The 20289-nt window shown below is 43.2% G+C and overlaps 2 protein-coding genes across 3 annotated transcripts in view; one reads left to right on the forward strand and one right to left on the reverse strand.

The window, feature by feature from the left end:
* The window catches only part of SLC5A2 (solute carrier family 5 member 2), a 28711-nt gene extending 16965 nt beyond the window's left edge, over positions 1–11746 (forward strand). Inside the window, exons 8-14 of the mRNA XM_026711807.2 lie at positions 2011–2146; positions 6590–6697; positions 6985–7135; positions 7848–8016; positions 8832–9047; positions 10253–10412; positions 11117–11746. Of these exons, the coding sequence (XP_026567592.2) occupies positions 2011–2146; positions 6590–6697; positions 6985–7135; positions 7848–8016; positions 8832–9047; positions 10253–10412; positions 11117–11343 (1167 nt within the window). The 3' untranslated portion in view covers positions 11344–11746. The remainder of the gene's footprint in view (positions 1–2010; positions 2147–6589; positions 6698–6984; positions 7136–7847; positions 8017–8831; positions 9048–10252; positions 10413–11116) is intronic.
* Positions 11747–12945: 1199 nt separating this feature from the next.
* RUSF1 (RUS family member 1) overlaps positions 12946–20289 on the reverse strand; it is a 31436-nt gene continuing 24092 nt past the window's right edge. For both annotated transcript variants that reach the window (XM_026711812.2, XM_026711811.2), the window contains exons 13-15: positions 17263–17421; positions 14787–14864; positions 12946–13251 (exon numbers count right to left, since the gene is read on the reverse strand). In XM_026711812.2, the coding sequence (XP_026567597.1) occupies positions 13157–13251; positions 14787–14864; positions 17263–17421 (332 nt within the window). In that variant the 3' untranslated portion in view covers positions 12946–13156. The remainder of the gene's footprint in view (positions 13252–14786; positions 14865–17262; positions 17422–20289) is intronic.

Below are 20289 nucleotides of genomic sequence, written 5' to 3' on the forward strand. Positions count from 1 at the left end.
CCTTGACTGTTGGTGTGCTAATAAAGACAAATACAATTGCCTTAAAAATCATCGACTAATTTTCTTCTGCGCTTCCCTTTTTGTGGTTGATCCTGAGAACTTAAGTGACAGGTGTTTGAAAGTTGAATCATGGCAATTGGACTTATTTTCTTGTTGGTTTGAGACTTTTCACTGTTCCTCAAGCAGCTTCATTAGATGTTATCCAGGTCATGGCTGTCCCAAAAGGCAACTAGACTTGGTTTTTCCTTGAAGACATTTCACTTCTCATCTAAGAAGCTTCTTCAATTTTGACCTTTTGGGCAGCTTCATCTGACAGACCAAGTTAGGCAAAGAGTCATCGGAATGTACCAACTCATCCCACACCAATCTCAGGGGTTTCTTCCCCAAAGTATGTGGCAATGTTGATGAAACATCTCAAGCCAACAAGACAAGATGTCCAGTTGCCATGACTCATCTTTCAGGCAATTTTACCTGGATGACTGAAAAATCTTCATGACTTAAATGACAGATGTTAACACTTAAGAGGATGACCAGTCAGAGAATGAAAGTACCAAATAAAAGAACCTGAAGGCTCTCTGTGTACCTAAACCACATTTTCTGCATTTCTGATGGAAAAAATGTTGGGAATTGTAATAACATCTGGAGGTGCATTTCTATCTCTGATGCGTTTCTGAGGCTACATGCCCTCAGATTAGGGCTTTAAACTAGTATAAAGAACTACCAGTTTTCCTCTTTCTTCTTCAAGGTTCCATCCAGAAGTTAGACAAACATAACCCATATGTTTTCAGTTTAGAAGAGTTCATAGGAAATGAAAATATTTCCCTCCATTTATTAAAATTGAGTCCTACCAATGTGTAGGAAGCCCCTCCCTTCCTAGATAATGAAATATTCTGGAGAAGATTAAAAGAGAAAGTAAAGGCAGAAAGCAACATGATTTTTAGACATAATAGGATTCACCGACTACCATTAGGATTAACCCACCAAAAATAGTAAAGACACAAGGCTCACTACATTGCACAACCCCCTGGAGCATCTCAACTACCGAACCCCAGAACCCTATAAAAATCCACTCACTCATTCAGCCATTTTGTCAACCATCCCAGAAACATGCTGACATTGAAGTTTCTGGAAACCAAATAAACAGAGACCTTCTTTCCAACCAGCCAGCCTCCATATTATTTCTAGTGCCTTTCTCCCAGCTTGGAACCGGACTAGGCTTTTCTTCCTTCACATAGAAAAATGCTTCTGCAGATGCCTTGTGGAAAAGGAAAGCTCCTGTTTAACAGGAGTCAATTCTCTGTAATGGCCTCCATGGGTGTCCACCTTAGCCTCGGCCATTTTTAAAGAATTTTCCATATGCTATCTAATGCAATTCCATGCTAAGACCAACTTTATATCAAAATATCCCATTTAAGAATGTTCTTTGTGGCCATCTAGTTGTTCAACCCCATAAACCTTATGTGAAGATGAGGACACCCTAGAGCAGTGGCCCCCAACCTTTTTTGTGCCATGACCCGGTACTGGCATCACAAAATGATCCGCGGCCCAGTACCGGCATCAGCACGCATGACAAGGCAAGGCGAGCTGAGTGACCGGCCAGCCAGCCGTCCCCCGCTTCTCCCCACCACCTTCAACTCCTCCTTTGTACCTTTGTCAATGGGCTTCACTTCGGGACGGCTTCGGGACGGTCGCTCAGCTCGCCTTGCCTTGGGTGCTGAAAGAATACTCGTGCCTTAGTTTCATTCGAAGCCGCCGCCCCCTTCGATGAAACTAAGACGCGAGGATTCCTTCAGGACCCAAACGCCGCTTTCCAACTGGAAAAGCTCACCCGGAAGCACTTTCTCATCAAACAAGGTGGCGGCACCCAGCAAACCGGCGGCCCGGTAGGAAATGTTTCATGGACCGGTACCGGTCTGCGGCCCGGTGGTTGGGGACCCCTGCCCTAGAGCACAAATGAAGAAGATAGCATTGATGCTTTCCAGCAAACCTTCCCATTTGCATCCCATGTAGGTCATAGTACAGAGGTGCCTGGCTGGAAAGAACTTGACCCATGTCAAAGCTGGCTGCATCCTTTGTGGGTACCTCAAACTACTACCGATGTTCCTCATGGTAATGCCTGGCATGATGAGCCGGATCCTGTATCCAGGTAAACCTCTAAGGTGATGGTTGGAATGTAGATATCAGAAGAAAAATGAGAAACAGTTGATCTAAGTGAGCCAAAGAACAGTCTCAGATGCTACGGCTAGTCCTCAACTTACAACCACAATTGAGCCCGAAATTTCTGTTGCTAAGTGAGAAGGGGTGGTGAGTTTTGCCCCATTTTATGACCTTTCTTGCCACAGTAGTTAAGTGAATCACTGCAGTTGTTAAACTGGTAATACAGTTGTTAAGTGAACCTGGCTTCCGCATTGACTTTGTCAGAAGGTCGCAAAAGGGAATCACATGACCTCAGGACACTGCAATTGGTTATAAATATGAACCAGTTGCCAAGCATCCAAATTTTAATCACATGATCATGGGGATGTTGTGGCAGTCATGTGAAAAATGTTGATAAGTTACTTCTTTCAATACTAAACAGTCACTAAATGAATGGTTGTTTGGCAGGGTTGAGGTAGCTGAGAATACAGCCTCTAGTTTCAAATTGATCTAGATGTTGCATAATATAATATCAACTGTATTAATTTTGTATGGATTGTAAACATTAATTCATTGTAATTGTAAATATGTATTAATTTTATTTCAAACAAGGAAACGTATTTAATTCTTGATCTAGTTACATTAGAGTCAGTATTGTGATGTTCTCGATCTTGGTTTACCCATTGCTTATAAGCAGGTAACAGATAACAGATTATCAGAGTTGGAAGGGACCTTGTAGGTCATCTCGTCCAACCCCCCATCCAAGCAGGAGACCCTACACCATTTCTGACAAATGGCAGTCCAATCTCTTCTTGATGGCTTGTTCTTGTTCTCCTCCCAGCCTGCCACAGAAGCTTGTAGTGCGAAAATAATTATTAACAATAAAAAGTATTGTGCAGAGAAGTGTTACGAAGAGAGTTACGGCACACTTCTCTAAAACATATAAACAATGGTTGCTGGATTTGGGTAGGTCTAGTTTAATGAAAAGAAGGATTAGTGGTGACATAATTGCAGTGTTCCAATAACTAAGGGATTGCCACAAAGAAAAGGGAGTCAATCTATTTTCCAATGCAGAACAAGAAGCAACGAAACCAGTCAAGGCAAGAAGCAACCTAAAACTAAGGAGAAATTTCCTGACAGAACAATTAATCAGTGGAACAACTTGCCTCCAGAAATTGTGAATGCTGTTTAAGAGAGCGGACAACCATTTACCTGAAATGTTATAGGGTTTCTGACCTGAGCAAGGGATTGGACTAGAAGACCTCCAAGTCTTCCAGTTTTGTTATTCTAAGTTTCCAAGAGTCTGCCTGATTTTGGGGCTGCTATGGAGATGGCCTCTAAATGGAATGGGGATTTGATACTTTCAGAGAGAATTCCATATAATTTTCTAGTATGTTAATTTATATGGGCCCCTAGTAACTGACTCTGCTGTCCATTATGACTTAAAAACTTTCGTAGAACTTGCTTGAGTGAGGTAAAGAAAGTGAAGACCAGGAGACCAGCTTTAGTTGTTCTTATAACACATTCCCTACTGATAGAAACGATTGTATTGGTTAATTTGGACACACGTTGACAATTATAATATGTAAGGCTACTCTACTCTACTCTCTACTCTCTTCTATTTTTTCACCAGCCAGTGATTAGGTATATGTTCAAGATTCTTAGAAGACCCTATCAAAGAACTCAACTCAACATAAGGCTCAAACCTAAGTTTAACGCTACCCAATTTTACAATTTAGCATTATTCTCTATTTATTTGCTATTTTCAAGCTATGAAGTCTTTCTTCAGAAATCACTTAGATTGGTCAGCTGGCTCTCTTGGGCTCAGTCAACACCCTCAAATTATCCTCTGCTCCGGATGAATGAGGTTCCACTTCTGTGACCCCAAAGTATAAATCACAAGGGCTTTGTGAGGTCCTGGAATCAGTGCCACTGGAGCCAGGACCTCCCTGTGAGTTTGTTCAGCAAGGAAAGCAATGTATTTATTTTCCAGGCACGTAAAGAGTTCTGGCAGTGCAGCAACTAAACAGGCTGGATTTCTTTTCTTGTGATCCTCTAACTTTGTGATAAGTGGTAGTGAAGTGGCAATTGCCAAAGAGTTGATGTTTGTGCAGTTAAACAGCCCATGATGTAATGATTATAACACCAGGCTAGAAAACAAGAGATTGTGATTGCTAGTTTTGCCTTAGCCATGAAAGCCAGCTGAAACCCCCAATTCTCTCAGCAAAACTCCCCTCATAGGATTGTTGTTCTTGTGGGGAAAATAAAAGGAGAAGGTCTATTAGTTATGTTCACTATCTAGAGTTATTTGTAAAAATAATAAAGCCCCATTTTACAATCGTTTTTGCAATAATCTTTAAGCAAATACAGCAGTTATAAAGCAATTGCCAGTGTTATTAAGTCTACCTATTGTTTGCTATGAGGAAGTTTTTGCCAGAACCCGGAAGTAAAGGCCAGTTTCTAGCAAAAACATCATAAATCATAGACATAAGACTGTGGGTGCTGGAAATAGCCATAAATGCAGATTGCCGGGTGCCAAAAATGCAGCCATGTGATCATGGGGGCATTGGGAATGGATGTTAGAACTTTAAATCCAGGTTGAAAGTCCTATTTCAAAGTCTGTCATAACTTCCAACAGTTGCTAAGCTACTGGTCATAAATTGATGACTATCTGAATCTTATGTTGTATAGATAGACTTGACTTATGACCACAATTGAGCCCAACATTTCTGTTGCTAAGTGAGACATTTGTTAACTGACTTTTGCCTCATTTTATGACTTTTCTCACCACATTCATTAAGTGAATCACTGCAGTTGTTCAATTAGTTACACAGCTGTTAAGCGAATCCAGCTTCCCCAGTGACTTTGCTTGTCAGAAGGTTGCAAAGGGGGATCACATGACCCCAGGATGTTACAACCATCATAAACATGAGTCGGTTGTTGAGCATCCAAATATAAATCACATGAACATGGGGATGATGGATTGGTCATAAGTGTGAAATATGATCCTAAGTCACTTTTTTCAGTGCTGTTGAAACTTCGAACAGTCACTAAGTGAACTGTTGTAAGTCAAGGACTACCCATATAGCACTGATGGATATCCAGACAGCCTTTTTCTATCTGCCGAGAACTTCAACTGCTCTTTTCCAGCATGGCCACAGCCCCTATCCTCCTTTCCCACGGGAAGGATACTGTCCGCGAGAAAATGAGTTCTCCCCGCGTCTCTCAGCTTCTCGTCAGGAGGAAGAATGGCTTATGTCTTTGGTTGATTACAGGATAGGAGAGCAAACCGCCCTGGGCTGAGACATGCTGAAACATTAGGGTTGGTTAACTGTCACAAGTGAAATGTTGAAAACCCTTCGTTTGAAATTAAAATTTAAGCGCCAGAGCATTTAAATGAAATTAAATCCTTCAGAGGAAAAATATAGGCTGTCCATTTATAGCAGGGGTGTCAAACTGGATTTCTTCTAGCACCAGATCAGCATTGTAGTTCTCCTCCGTGGGCCATCTGGCCGGGACTGGGGGATTAGGCAGGGCCGATGCCTTCTGCACCATGTTGCCGATCAAACGGGGCACAGGAGGTCTGCGCAGGGCACAGCTGTGCCCTGTTTTGGCTGGCTGAGTGTTGCAGGAGGCCATCCAGGCCGACCACAGGCCGGTCCATTTGCTATTTCCAGATTTAAGCATCCCAAGGACCAGATCCAGCCTGCAGGCCTTGAGTTTGACACCCCTGATTTATAGGGTCTCCTACTTGAGCAGGGGGCCTGAATTAGAAGACCCCCCAAGGTCCCTTCCAGCTCTATTCAGATAATTTTAACTTCTTTCCCTATTATTCTGCTGAAAGGGAGAGAAAAATCTGCCAGTCTTATTAGCTCTACCTCTTAACATTTATATTGCTGGAGGGAGGGAGGGAGAGAAGAGAGAATGAGAGGGGGGAGGGAGGGAGGGAGGGGGAGAGGAGAGAGAGAGAGAGAGAGAAGTATGAGAAAAATTATCATAAATCCCTTGATTGATGACAGGTAGAAGATACCAATTTTAATAGAAAGGCAGACAGATCCTTCTCAAAATGGAAACTTCTTTAATGTGCAACATCTATATCAAACGAGTCTAAATGCCACCATTTTTCTACAAGAAAACATTACTTCTCTGAGGAACTGAGGAGTTGGTTTTTAGTCTCCTACAGAGAAAATCCCTAGACCCTTCCTCCATCTCCTCCCCAGTTAATTTAAGAAGGTAGTGCCTCAAGATGGTGGCTCACAAATTTAGAAGTGAAGTATTTAGATGGTGAAAACACTTCTTTGCACCCAGCAGAAACAGCATATGGTATATACAACATTTGTTATATACATCTGTGTGCACATACACATTCATATGTTAACACAGCATTGTTACCTGCATCACAGGAGAATTGCTCATCCCCTTCTTCTTCTTCTTCTTCTTCTTCACTTTACAGACGAAGTAGCTTGCATCATTCCAGATGAATGCAAGCAAATATGTGGCACAGAAGTTGGGTGTTCTAACATTGCCTATCCAAAATTGGTTGTGTCTCTCATGCCAAATGGTGAGAATAAGGTTGTTTCCTTCTTGACCCCAATACACTCGCTTTAGCCGAAGAGGGGGTGGCAGCAGCTTGTAACAGCTCCTTGACTTGAAGAGCACCTGCAAAATCAAACAACTTGTGTATCTAGTTGGGACCATCAACAGTAATGGTGGAATTTGACCAGTCAGAGAGCAGGATTTGGGTCTACCATTGAATTAGAGTCCCAGCTGTGCTGTGAATTTAACCAGCTGCACAGCCCGAGGGATGCTGAACGCTGGAATTCATTCCATTATGTTTTATTACCACAGGCCTTCGGGGGCTGATGTTAGCAGTGATGCTGGCAGCCCTCATGAGCTCCCTAGCCTCCATCTTCAACAGCAGCGGTACCCTCTTCACCATGGACATCTACAAACGCTTGAGACCCCAAGCCAAGGAGAGGGAGCTGTTGATTGTGGGCCGGTGAGAAAGAGATCTGGGACACCCTATGTTCATGTACCCTCTTCCCTTGCTATTGCAGTAGCAACCGATGACATCTTGTTAGTCTTCCTCCATTTGGTGCCCTACAGATGTGTGTTATGATTACTGTAATTCTTGCCATGCTCAGCCAGATGGGGGAAGACTGGTGATACCAACCAATTTAAAGTTTTAGCTCAAAGGATGGCAACATTTTCAAAGAGTGAGGGGAGTTGTGCATTGATGCAGACACCAAAAAACCATTCATTCATTCATTTTCTTTCATTCATTCACTCATTTTCATTAATTGCAAGAAAGTTAATATTCTCACTTGGAATCTACAAGAACTAATGCATGGCCCCTGAAATCTTGCAAGGTCTGGCAAATTCATGAGATTTTAACCATTATTTTCTTTAATTTGGGAAGTTGGAAGGCATCAACAAGGATTGTTAATGGTACACACTGGCACCTCACCACTATAAACATTACAAGGTTCCCAAATTTGCCCACTTCTCTGATATTTTGGCCATCTTGAGGGCCATGTCAACTGCAGTAGAAGCATGAATCTTGGAATTTACTTGCACCATGAGATAAGTAAATTTTACATGGGTGTACTCACCCAAATCCTTTCCCACCCTCAATTAAACCCCACTTTGCAAGCTTGTCCCTGCATCACGGGCAAGGGATACATTTTCACTCTGCTGTTTTTTTTCTACAGGGTGTGGATCTTGCTGCTTGTGGGGATCAGCATTGCATGGATCCCTGTGGTACAGGTTGCCCAAGGTGGACAGCTCTTTGACTATATCCAGTCCATCAGCAGTTATCTGGCCCCACCCATTGCTGCCATTTTTCTCCTTGGAGTTTTTGTCAAAAGGCTTAATGAGCAGGTGAGCAGGTTAAAAAAAAAAGTGACACAACCAACCACGTACTCCACATAAGAGGTGAGATCCATCCGAGGGGAACCACAAATACTCAAAATAGGGAAAATAAGAGTACCCGAATTTTAAGCCCAGTTAGAATGGTGGCATCTGGACCACCTTAAGTGCCTTAAGCTAATTTGGACTTCTTATATAGTTAAATAGCAATAGCACTTAGACTTATATACTGCTTCACAGTACTTTTACAGCCCCCTCTACGCGGTTTAGAGTCATAAGTGACCATTCAGAGATTCCAGATACTGGGAAGTTGAAAAAAACTGTATCCCTAAGAAGGCAGAAGACTGCCAAGTACCAAAGTCATCAGGACTTAGGTTGAAGTCAACTGTTTCATGATACACAGCCTTGAAGATGGAAAAACATTGGTCTGCTAGCATGGAGAAATAGAGGTTAAAGACGTCTGTGTCGCACATACTTCCAACTGAGGGCTCTTTCGTACTCTCTGAACTTGCTTGTTTTCTTGAAGACATTTCAATACCCTAACTAGGTAACATCATCAGTGTTACCACTGATGAGGTTACCTAGTTAGGGTACTGAAACCTCTGCAAGAAAACAAGCAAGCTCAGAGAGCACCAAGGACCCCTCATTTCCTCCCTGAGCTATATTCTCCTTTATTGACACTTCCAACTTTTTAACAATCATGCTTTCCCCAGATTTGCAATGGTCTCCCAGTTTTAGGAATAAGGGCCCCAAATAGGAGCAATGTGTCCCTAATAAAATGTGAAAGCTCCTTTTTGCTTGTCCTCACCCTCCTTGTTCCTTTTCAGGGTGCATTCTGGGGCATGATGGGAGGACTAGCCATCGGCATGGCTCGAATGATCCCAGAATTCATCTATGGAACAGGGAGCTGCCTCTTCCCAAGCAACTGCCCTCGCCTGATCTGTGGGGTCCACTACCTTTACTTTGCCATTATCCTGTTCTTGGCCACAGCTGCCATTGCAGTGGGGGTCTCGCTCTGCACTTCACCAATTCCTGATAAACATGTAAGTACAGGGGGAGTTTATGGGGTGAGGGGGGGAAGAAATAATACCAGAGCATTGGAATACAAGTAGTCCCCAACATACGACCACAATCGGCACCAAAATTTCTACTTCTAGGCAAGGCACTTGTTCAATGATTCATGCCCAATTTTACAACCTTTTTTTTGCCATGGTTGCTAAGCAAATCACTGCCATTGTTAAGCGAATCTCTTTCCCCATTGACTTTGCTTGTTGGAAGGCAGCTGCAAATGGCAATCATGAGATATCGCAACTGTGGGGAGCTGCACAAAGTGTGAGAACTGGTTATAAGTCAATTTCTTCAGTGCCGTTGTAACTTTGAATAGTCACTAAACAAACAGCTGTAAATCAAGAACTACCTGGACATCTTCTGAGACAAGGACCTAAAGAGAGTGTTTTAAGAGTGGTGCTTCCTTCCCCATGTCCCTTTAAAATACTTCCATTTCAGACCTCCAAATCACAGCGGACTAGAAAGGTTCCCGCTCTTTCATATACTAAGATAAAAGAGGACTTAGAAACCTGCAAGAGTTAAGCTTCACCTGTTTTGCATTATAAACCATAGCTTGGAACAATACATTAATACAGAATGTTTGTTGATATGGGTGTAAGTAGGTGTTCTTCTTTCCATCCATCCATCCATCCATCCATCCATCCATCCATCCATCCATCCATCCTTCTTTCTCTCAAACACACACACCTGAATTTAGTACATTTTTAAACAAGCCTGAATTGGCTTTTAATTTCCAGTGGGGAGTCTCCCTCCCTCCCCCCCGCAATATTCCTCTCTAATCCTCAACAGTCCACCTGCCCTCTCTTCCCAGCCACCCACTTCTCATGTTCTAATTGGGCCTGGTTTTCTAATTCTTTCAAGGCCCTAAGCTGGTCCATAAACCTCTTGCATGGCAATTGAATTATTTAGAAGTTGTCTTCCTAGGCCCTGGCAGGGATTCCAAAGAAAATCAGGGGTGGTGACATCGGGGAGATTCCAGGGAATAGACCTGGAATCACTCGCCTCCCTCACTCAGAAACCGATTACCTGACAACTGAACGCACCCATTTCTCCTTTATAAAGCCAAGCTAACGTTTTCCAGTTTGTTGTCGTTGGGCAACGTTTCCCAGAATCCCCTTCCTCACCCAGTCATTCTGTTTCACCGTTCATGCATCTTAAAACGTACATTCTGCCAACCTAGCTACATCGCCTGGTATTCAGCCTCAGGCACAGTAAAGAGACACGGATCAATCTGGATACAGAAGAGGAGGAGGAGGAGGAAGCACAACGGCGGCAGCAGCGGCAAGCAGAGAACGCAGCCACCGGGAATGGAAGACCAGAGCTGGTCCTAGAAGTGGACGGTGAGGGGATGCTGTGCCATCTATTTATTTGATTTATAGCTTTCCTTCATCCTGGAGCTCAAAGGAGAGCCAGTTTGGTGTAGTGGTTAAAGTGCTGGCCTAGAAACCAGGAGACGGTGTATTCTAGTTCTGCCCTGGGCAAGAAAGCCAGCTGGGTGACTCTGGCCAATCACCAGGAGACTGGGAGTCCTAGTTCAGCCGTAGACATGAAAGCTGGCTGTGTAACTTTGGATCGATCACTCTTTCTCAGCCCAACCCACCTCATAGGGTTGTTGTTGGGCGAGGGGAAGAAAGGAGGGAGGAGTATTGAGTTACTTATAAAATATTTTTATCGCTTTTTAAAGTATCCTTATTACTTATAAAGTAATAAAGGCAGGATAAAAATTAAATAAATAAAACAGATTCCTTTTTCCTTTGTGGTAGGCTGAGTAAGAGAGCGTAACTGGTCCAAAATCATCTAGTCAGGATGGACTTGAATCTGGGTCTCCCCAGGGCCAGTCCAGCCTCTTAAACACTATACACCCCCATTAGTTCTTACTTATATGGTAACACACATCTGGACAATTCTAGTGTGTCCCCAAATCATCAAATTTCCTGAGTGTATGTTTGACTTTCCTTTTGAGTTAGCCCTTGTCATAATTTCACAATCACTGTAATGTTTTGAGAGAACCCTAACCACAGATGCCTCTTCCCTCTCCATGCAGATCCCAAAACAATGACCTCCTGTGGCCGACTATGCCAAGGCCTAGCCTGGTTTTGTGGGATGAATTCTGGCAGCTCAAAGGAACCAGAACTGAACCCAGAAGAGAAGGACAAGGATCTCCAGCATCTGGCAGGCATCACAGAGCACACGCTCTGGAAGCAAGTAGTCAACATTAATGCTGTGATCATGATGGCCCTGGCCATCTTCATGTGGGCCTTCTATGCCTGAGGATCCTCAACAGCTCAATAGAATATGTTGCTCACCAACCTTATTACAGCTACATCCCATCAACCCATCAAGCCCAGAGAACAACAAGAGCAAAAAGATGGCACCAGGAGGGACTGTCGAACAGTCATCTGGACCATTTGCCATTATCCAAAACACTGAAGATACAACTATGTCATCCAAGTCAACATTCATCAAAACTCATCTCAACTAACTCTTTGGAAGACCATTTCAAGTCATGAAAAAGAAAAGCCACTCAAAACTGTTGACAGTTGGGAGTTAGAGGGAAATTTATTCTTCTTAAGTGTCCAGATGATTTGGATTGTTCAATTTTCAGAGTCTTAGAAACCATGTCAGGCAGGAAACACCAAAGCCACATGCTAAGTTCCAATTAAACTGATTTATTACTTGTGCCTAGGCATGGGAATCTAGTCAACTAACAAAATAGCGCTATTTTGGTTCTAGATAAGGGTCAATGGAATTCAAGAGGAGTTAGATTCAATCAGTTTGTGGCTACGTAATGACTCTAAGCTGATTCCTCAGGCTTTGCTATTACTTCTCCTACAAACATTTTCTTACTTGTTGTAATTTCACAACTGGTCACCTAAACCAGTGGGCCCATTTGGGCATTAGGACAGTTCCAGTGGAGACAGGTTTTCCATGGATCAGAGAGGTGTGGCTTCGCATGCTGCCTCCATCCTGCGGATGGGGCTTCACTTTAGTGCACAGTTTCGGCATGCCACAGCCCAGTACCAGTCCACGGACTAGGAGTTGGGGACTCCCGATTTAAACTACCTCAAATTATGATTATATATAATTCTCCAGATTACATGCTTATCATGGTGTGTTTGCCTCAGTGTCCTTCACAAATATTTATGCTCCCCAACCTTATGCCCCTCTCGTGTTCTCCTCCTCCACAAAGAACTGCTGAATTTATTCCAGGATTTCAATACATGTAAGTCACCAGGTGCCCTTTTATTCCTCACTGCCATGAGAAGGGGCACCCACTTATTCTCTTCTTCCACAATGCTTTGTATTCCATTCCATCCCTTCCAGATCTTTGGAAACGAGAGACAAAAACAAGAAAATAAACCCTACATTCAGAAGACCCGGGGCGGGGGGACAAACTAGTCATAGCATCTGTGTATACTGCACGGGAGAAGACAAGGGAACAGATGTAAAAGAAAATTGACATATTTCTCTTTAAGGTAAAAAATCAAATCTGTGAGTTAAAAATCTATGTAAGCAAAGAGAGGAATACCCCATACTGAACAAGGCATACCCTGGTAGTCTTCGTGTAGCGACTGCCTCAGACAATGACCATTCACAGTTATGATATAGTGATGCAAAAATAACTTTGCAACTGAACCTCGCATTTATAACCTTTGCAGGTCTGTAAAGCAAAGGAAAGCTGAAGTAAGACCATACACACAACTGCAATTCATTTAACAGCCACTTCAATTAATGACCAGGTTGTCCTTCCCAATTGTGGTCACTAAATGAGGATTACCTGTACCATTAAGCACCCATCTATTACATTTCGCAGTACTGCTCTGAAAATATATATTAGTTTTATTCCCAAAGGCAAAATACGTAAACACTTCATCACATTTAAAAAAATTTAATTGGAAAGAAGTTAGATCTTATGTTGTGCACCTCATCATTATTTTACAATTAAAGAGAGGTAAAGTGAGGCAAGGCAAATCCAAATCAACAGTTGCCTTTTTAAAAGACAACCCCAAGGAAACCAGGATCCCCCCTTTTCTAGGATTGAATAAATCAGGTTATTGGCATAAAAATTCTCCCAGAATCAGAATCAGAGGATCTTCTTCTCAGTGCCGAGCCATTCCAGCCGCCACTCCTCAGGGCCCAGGAGGTTCCGATCGGTTACCCATCCGGCAGCTGACAGTCCTTGGAAGCACAGGAGAACCCAAGGTGAACAGAAAGGATTGAGTGTATCTATGAACATTGCACTCTAACCTTGGCGTCTACTTTTCTGGTCAAGGTACAAGGGATATAAGTATAAAACAACAGTAGAAATTCAGAACTACAGTAGTCCTAACTTACCCACTGCAATAGGACCAACAACTCTGTGGCTAAGCAATTAGACTGTAAATTGAAAAATTATGTATGCATTCCAGGTACAATGGGAGTTTATAGTTTCTGGCTGTGGTCATTAATTGAATCACCACAGGCTGGTTAAGTACAATGTCACGCTGTGACTTGTGGTTTGCCGCCTTCTCCTATGACTTTGCCAGAAGCCAGCAGCGCAGGTTGCAAATGACATTTGCATGAACCCAGGATGCAATGATGCCTGCAACTTCAAGGACCCATCATAAGTCTCCGTGTTCAGCACCGTCATCACTTTAAGCAGTCATTAAACAAAGAGTGAGTAAGTGAGGACTGTTTGTATCTGGTATAATGAAAAGAAAAAAACTGGGCAAAGCTGTGACTGACACTCAGAAGCACTCCCAGAGTGCTGGGAAAAGCTTTGAATAAGGATGATGTCACATCTTCAAAGGACTCTAGAATCTTCTGATGTTCTTTAGGGCTGCATTAATCAGTGTTTCTCAACCTTGACCACTTGAAGTCTTGTGGATTTTAACTCCCAGAATTCTGTGATGGCTGGGGAAGTAGGGAGGTTGAAGTCCACACAACTTCAAGTGGCCACGGCTGAGAAAAAAATGATCTAAATCTTTCCCTTTAGGTCAGCAGAAGAGGGTAGGGGTGGCAGTGTGACCTCAGAGGTTATGTAAGATACTTTTTGTGGCTCCTGGAGGCTATTCTGATCACCTGCTAAAAGCTGATGGCATCGTTTCCTGCTATTTTGAGGTGGAAGACACATTAGAGCCCTGGTGGCGAACCTATGGCATGCATGCCCCAAGTGGCACACAGAGCCCTCTCTGTGGGCATGCGCGCCGTCACCCCAGCTCGGCTCCACTGCGCATGTGTGTGCACCTCCCACCGGTCAGCTGATCTTTGGGTCTGTCATGCATGCGCAGGGGTAGGGCACATGCATGGGAGCATGCACAAATGTGGAGGGGCACATGCACCATGTTGCATTTGAGTACGTGCACGCACACATGCTTTGGGCACTCAGTACTGAAAAGGTTCGCCATCACAGCATTAGAGCTACAAAACAGGCATTATCACAATTAAAGAGCAAATGCCCCGCCCCCCCAAATTCCCACCAATCATGGTTCCATCCACATGAATATGACCTTATCCTCTTGAGACCCTCAGCCCCCTTCCCTCCCCTATGTGTGGTCACTGGCCATCAATACAATGCCAAGCCCAACTGAATTGTACAACTTAACATCCAAAAAGGTTTTAAAGGTGTAGATAAGCTTCACGGACAGAATCTTTTGAAAAGTCAGATTCGAGTTTTCTTGCTGCTGAATCCAGGATTTAAGCTAAAACTTAATTTCTAAACCTTCACCACACACCTGCCAGGAATTTTGGAAATATCCTGTCTAAGAACTGATGCATTTCGGAATGTATCCTGGGATCCTCTTTACTGGATTCTGAAAAGCAGAAAAAGGAAGACAGGACATGAGGAAGAGCCTGCACAGCAGATTTATACCAGGCACAAAGGAGAGAAAGAGGAGGGAGAACCCTCTGTAAATGAAAGAGAAGCAAAGTTATTCTCCTTGAGTCCCTGGAAGTATAAATGCAAAGGAAATTAATCCACATATAAGGTACACGTTGGGTTGCCAAACGCTGCAGGAAAGAGAATGAGAACATAAGCAGATTTATAGGCTAGTCCTCAACTTATGACCACAATTTAGCCCAACATTTGTATTGCTAAGCGAGACAGTGGTTAAGTGAGTTTTGCCTCACTTTACGACCTTTCTTGCTACAGTTGTCACCATAGTTGTTAAATGAATTTGGCTTCCCCATTGACTTTGCTTGTCAGAAGGTCTCAAAAAATGATCCCATGATCCCAGGACACTGCCATCATCATAAATATGAGTCAATTGCCAAGCATCCAAATTTTGATTATGTGACCATGGGAATGTTGCAACGGTTGTGTGAAAAACAGTCATATGTCACTTTTTTCAGTGCCATTGTAAGTTCAAACCTAAATGGATGGCTGTAAGTCGAGGACTATCTGTTCCAATCATCCACCTTACCTATGATGACCAACCTCCCTTTTCTACCTGCCCCAAAGCTTCTGGGGTAGCCTGATGTAGATGGTCACCTCCACCTCCAAATCTCTTCAGTTCTTCCATAGGCCCCACCTTCCTTGAAAAGGTTGTGTTGGTTGCAGGGAATATAACTGACCTGAGGAAGGTGGTGCAAACATCCTGGTTTCATTTGCCTCTTCTCAACTGATTAGATCTGAGGAAGGCAGGTGAAACACCTCACTAGCAGAAGACTGTAGGGAAATATGAGGATAACCTACAGTGGGCCATACTGTGCATCTACCATTAGATACAGGTGGTGGTTGTTTAACGGCCATTCAAAGTTACAGCAGACCTCCCCCCGCCCAGAAAAGTCCCAGGCTCCATTATGGTTGTTTGTTGAGGACTACCTATAATGTGCTAGACTAAATAAATCCCCCAAAAGCTTCTGTTGAGCCAATCCCAAAGTAATGGCCACTCTATCACCCCTGTAATCATTCACCTTTACAACCAATCACAGGGACATTGCAGAACCTCTGCCTGTCTTCCCCCATTCCCCCCATCCCTGCAGGCCTTCTCCTCCGTCACTAAGCAGGACTTAGGCCTGATTCCCTCCTCATCAGGCCAAACACGCTTCATCTCCTCACTTATCTTTTGAAGAGCTCTGGTGCTTTCTGCAATGCTGGAACAGATGGCTTCATCGTGTGCCCTGTGGCGCGATTCAGGAAGTGGTCACCATGTTCCCAACAGCCACAAGAAATTCTAATAGCTGGGAACATGGCAGCTGCTTCTGAAATCATACCACATGGCTGAGCAATAAAGCGACATGTTCTGATTCTCTAACACAGTTAACCATTTGATCTAGCCTACTAAACTGTTGTTTTTCTGTGTCATATAACATGTGTGGGTATGTGCATAATTTAGTATTCATTTATTATCATATTTATGTAATGTATATGAGCGACGGTGACCCTTTGAGAGCTGTATGTAACAAAATTTCATTTTAATGTATGCTGATTAGTGTACAGTAACTAAAATTATTCTATTCTATTATTCTATTACACAGCACTGCAGAAAACTCTAGGCTCCATTACAGTCGTATGTCGAGGACTATGTGTAATGTGCTGGAATAAAAGGGCTACCCATCCTAATAGACAATCAGACCACAAAGACATGTCCTTCTCAATTCCTTCTAATGAGACATGCCAGAAAAGGAACCTGCCATGTGAATTTCTAGTCTCACCAAGTTACGACGAGTCCTCTAGATCAGGGGTCCCCAACCACAGGGCTGCAGACCAGTCCCAGTCTGTGGAACATTTCCTACCGGGCCGCCGGTTTGCTGGGCGCCGCCATCTTGTTTGACGAGAAAGTGCTTCCAGTTGAGCTTTTCCGGTTGGAAAGCAACGTTTGGGTCCTGAAGGAATCCTCGTGCCTTAGTTTCATCGAAGGGGGGAGGGCTTCAAACGAAACTAAGGCGCAAGGATTCTTTCAGCACCCAAGGCAAGGCGAGCCGAGCGACCGTCCCGAAGCTGTCCCGAAGCGAAGCCCATCGACAAAGGTACAAAGGAGGAGTTGAAGGTGGCAGGGAGAAGCAGGGGATGGCTGGCTGGCCAGTCGCTCGGCCCGCCTTGCCTTGTCATGCGTGCTGATGCCGGTACCGGGCTGCGGATCATTTTGTGATGCTGGTACCGGGCCGTGGCACAAAAAAGGTTGGGGGCCACTGCTCTAGATTGCTCCCCTCCCTCCCTCCCCCATCACAATTTGTTTCTTCCTCCACATTCACTTCCCAGGTCATCACCTTTACATAACTGATGTTGCAGATTCAGGAGGGACCTTCTTTCCAAGGCACAGGTTTCCATATCTTGATACAGCAAGACCTCCAGAAGAAGGCCGTGGGTGTAAGCTTTAATCACATCCACACTGACTGCTTGCCGATGGAGCAGGATAGAGATCAACCCTACAGCAAAGAACAGGAGTCAATATGCAGACAGGCATAGGAAGTATCTGGATGGGCTCTCTCTTTTGAATACTTTAAACCCAGATCAATATTACTCTGGATCAAAGTCCATCTGAATTGGACAGTTCATGGACAACTCATCTTAGATAATGGTCAAAACATTGTTGAATTCTGAAGGATACCCTATATTCTTCACTATGTGGGTAGTCCTTGACTTACGACCACAATTAAACCCAATATTCCAATTGTCAAACGAGATTGTTGTTAAGTGTGTTTTGCCCCATTTTACAATCTTTCTTGCCGTGCTTGTTAAGTGAGTCACTGCAGATGTTAAAAAAAATAACATGGCCATTATGTGAATCTGGCTTCCTCATTGCTTGCCATAAGGTCACAAAAAGTGATTATATAACCTCAGGACACTGCAACCATCATAAATAAGAGTCAGTTGCCCATGCATCTAAATTTTGATCATATGATCATGGAGATGCTGCAAACATTGTAAATGTGAAAATCATTCCTAAATCTAAACAAACTGTTGTAAGTCGAGGACTATCTGTAGTTTACATTCCAAAATAAACAGTGATGCCAATAATTCCAAAGATCACAATATAATCATAATTCATCCATATGTCAATAGAAATGATATAAAATCAGCAAATAAAGTTAGTTAAGCATACAAAGAGCATATGATCTCTCTTCATTTGTGTTGGAACTTCAATTCCCAAATAGTATGGTTGACAGTGGGGGATTAAGCCTCACTAGTGCCCTAAGCTCTGACAAATCTTGGTGCCCTCCCCACTTTGTACATACTGTACAAATGAAGCCATATTCTCAACTTTAGGGTGCCCACTTTGGGCCTGGTGCCCTAAGCACGTGCTTAGTCTGCTTAATGGTTAATACACCACTGGTGGCTGAGGAATTTCTGTAGATACAGGTAGTCCCTGACTTACAACCATTGGTTCAGTGATCTTTCAAAGTTACATCACTGAAAAATGTGACTTATGACCATTTTTCATACTTACAGCATTGCAGCAACCCCAGTCACATGATCAAAATTTGGCTGGCAACTGGTTCATATCTATAACAGTTGCAGCATCCCGGAGCCATGTGATCCCGTTTTGTGACCTTCTGACAAGCAAAGATAACGGGGAAGCCAGATTCACTTAACAACTGTGTTACTAACTTAACAACTGCAGTGATTCACTTAACAACGGAGGCAAGAAAGATGATAAAATGGGGCAAAACTCACTTAACAACTGTCTTGTTTAACAACAAAATATTTGGGCTCAATTGTGATCGTAACTAAGTTCAGGACTACCTGTACAGGCAGTCCTCCATTTATGACCACAATGGAGCACAGAATTTAAGTTGCTAAGTGAGAAATTTTTTAAGTGAGTTTAGCTCCATTTTGGGACTTTTCCTGCCACATTTGTTAAGTGAATCACTAGAATTACTAAGTTATGGCTGTTAAGTGAATCTGATTTCCTCACTGACTTTGCTTTTCAGAAAGTCGTGAAATGAGATCACACGACCCCAGGATGCTGCAACCGTAATAACTGTGAGTAGTTGTCAAGCATCTGAATGTAAATCACATGACCGTGGGGACGCTGCAATGGTCACAACTGTGAAAAATTGCCATAATTAACTTTTTTCAGTGCCGCTGCAACTCCAAACGGTTGCTAAATGAACTATTGCAACAAATGAACTATTACTACAACCGGTATCTCACCTTCTTCTAGAAAGCCAAGGTTGGCAGGGAATTGCGCAGCAGGTGCACTCCTGAGCAGGTGAACTCAGAGACGCTGCCACAAACTTGTACATATATATATATATTTACATCTTTATTTGAAGCAAACTAGATAGTCAGGCAAACAGGAACATCCTGAGGTAAATCACAGAGCCCATGGGAAGAAAAAGGCGGGAAAAATGGGAACCTCCCCCTCCACACCCATGGCGACCAATCGTAGTGCAGACTGCCTCTAGCAGGAGCCAATCGCCTGCTACCAACCAGCCACAATTGTGTGTTTTCTGGCTCGCTGCTCCAGCTACTAAATTTAAATATCATAACAAAGGTGAACTCAAAGGTTTTCACTCAACCATTCCATGAGGTTGCTCGGACTAAGAAATTTTGAACGATCTAAGTCCTAGAGTTAACTGTAACAGCATTGCCAAAAAGGCATTAAGGGTTGTTAATCTAATTTTGCGAAGCTTCTTCTCCGGTAACATTGAATTGTTAACTAGGGCATACAAAACCTTCGCCAGACCAATTCTCGAATACAGCTCGTTCCCCTGGAACCCATAATGTATATCGGACATTAACACAATTGAGCGAGTCCAGAGGAATTTCACGAGAAGAATACTCCACTCCTTTTGCAATAGAATACCTTATGATACCAGGCTCGAAATTTTGGACCTGGACAACCTAGAACTACCCCGCCTACAATCTGACCTAAGCTTAGTACACAAAATTGTCTACTACAACGTCCTACCTGTCAACAACTACTTCAGCTTCAACCGCAATAATACATAGGCAAACAACAGATACAAACTCAAAGTAAACCTCCCCAAACTCGACTGCAGAAAATACGACTTCAGCAACAGAGTGGTCAATGCCTGGAACTCACTACCTGACTCTGTTGTTACATCCTCAAACCCCCAAAACTTTAACCTTAAACTGTCTACTGTGGACCTCACTCCATTCCTAAGAGGACTGTAAGGGGGAGTGCATAAGAGCACCAGCGTACCTACCATCCCTGTCCTATTGTCCCCATTATCCATTTATTCGTACTTGTTTATGATATATAGATATTTATACCTATTTATACTTATATGCTTATATGTTATATTCATACTTATACTTGTTTTCTC

Source organism: Pseudonaja textilis, chromosome Z (genome assembly GCF_049901715.1).
Source record: "Pseudonaja textilis isolate UNSWEBS1 chromosome Z, rPseTex1.2, whole genome shotgun sequence".
NCBI lineage: Eukaryota > Metazoa > Chordata > Lepidosauria > Squamata > Elapidae > Pseudonaja > Pseudonaja textilis.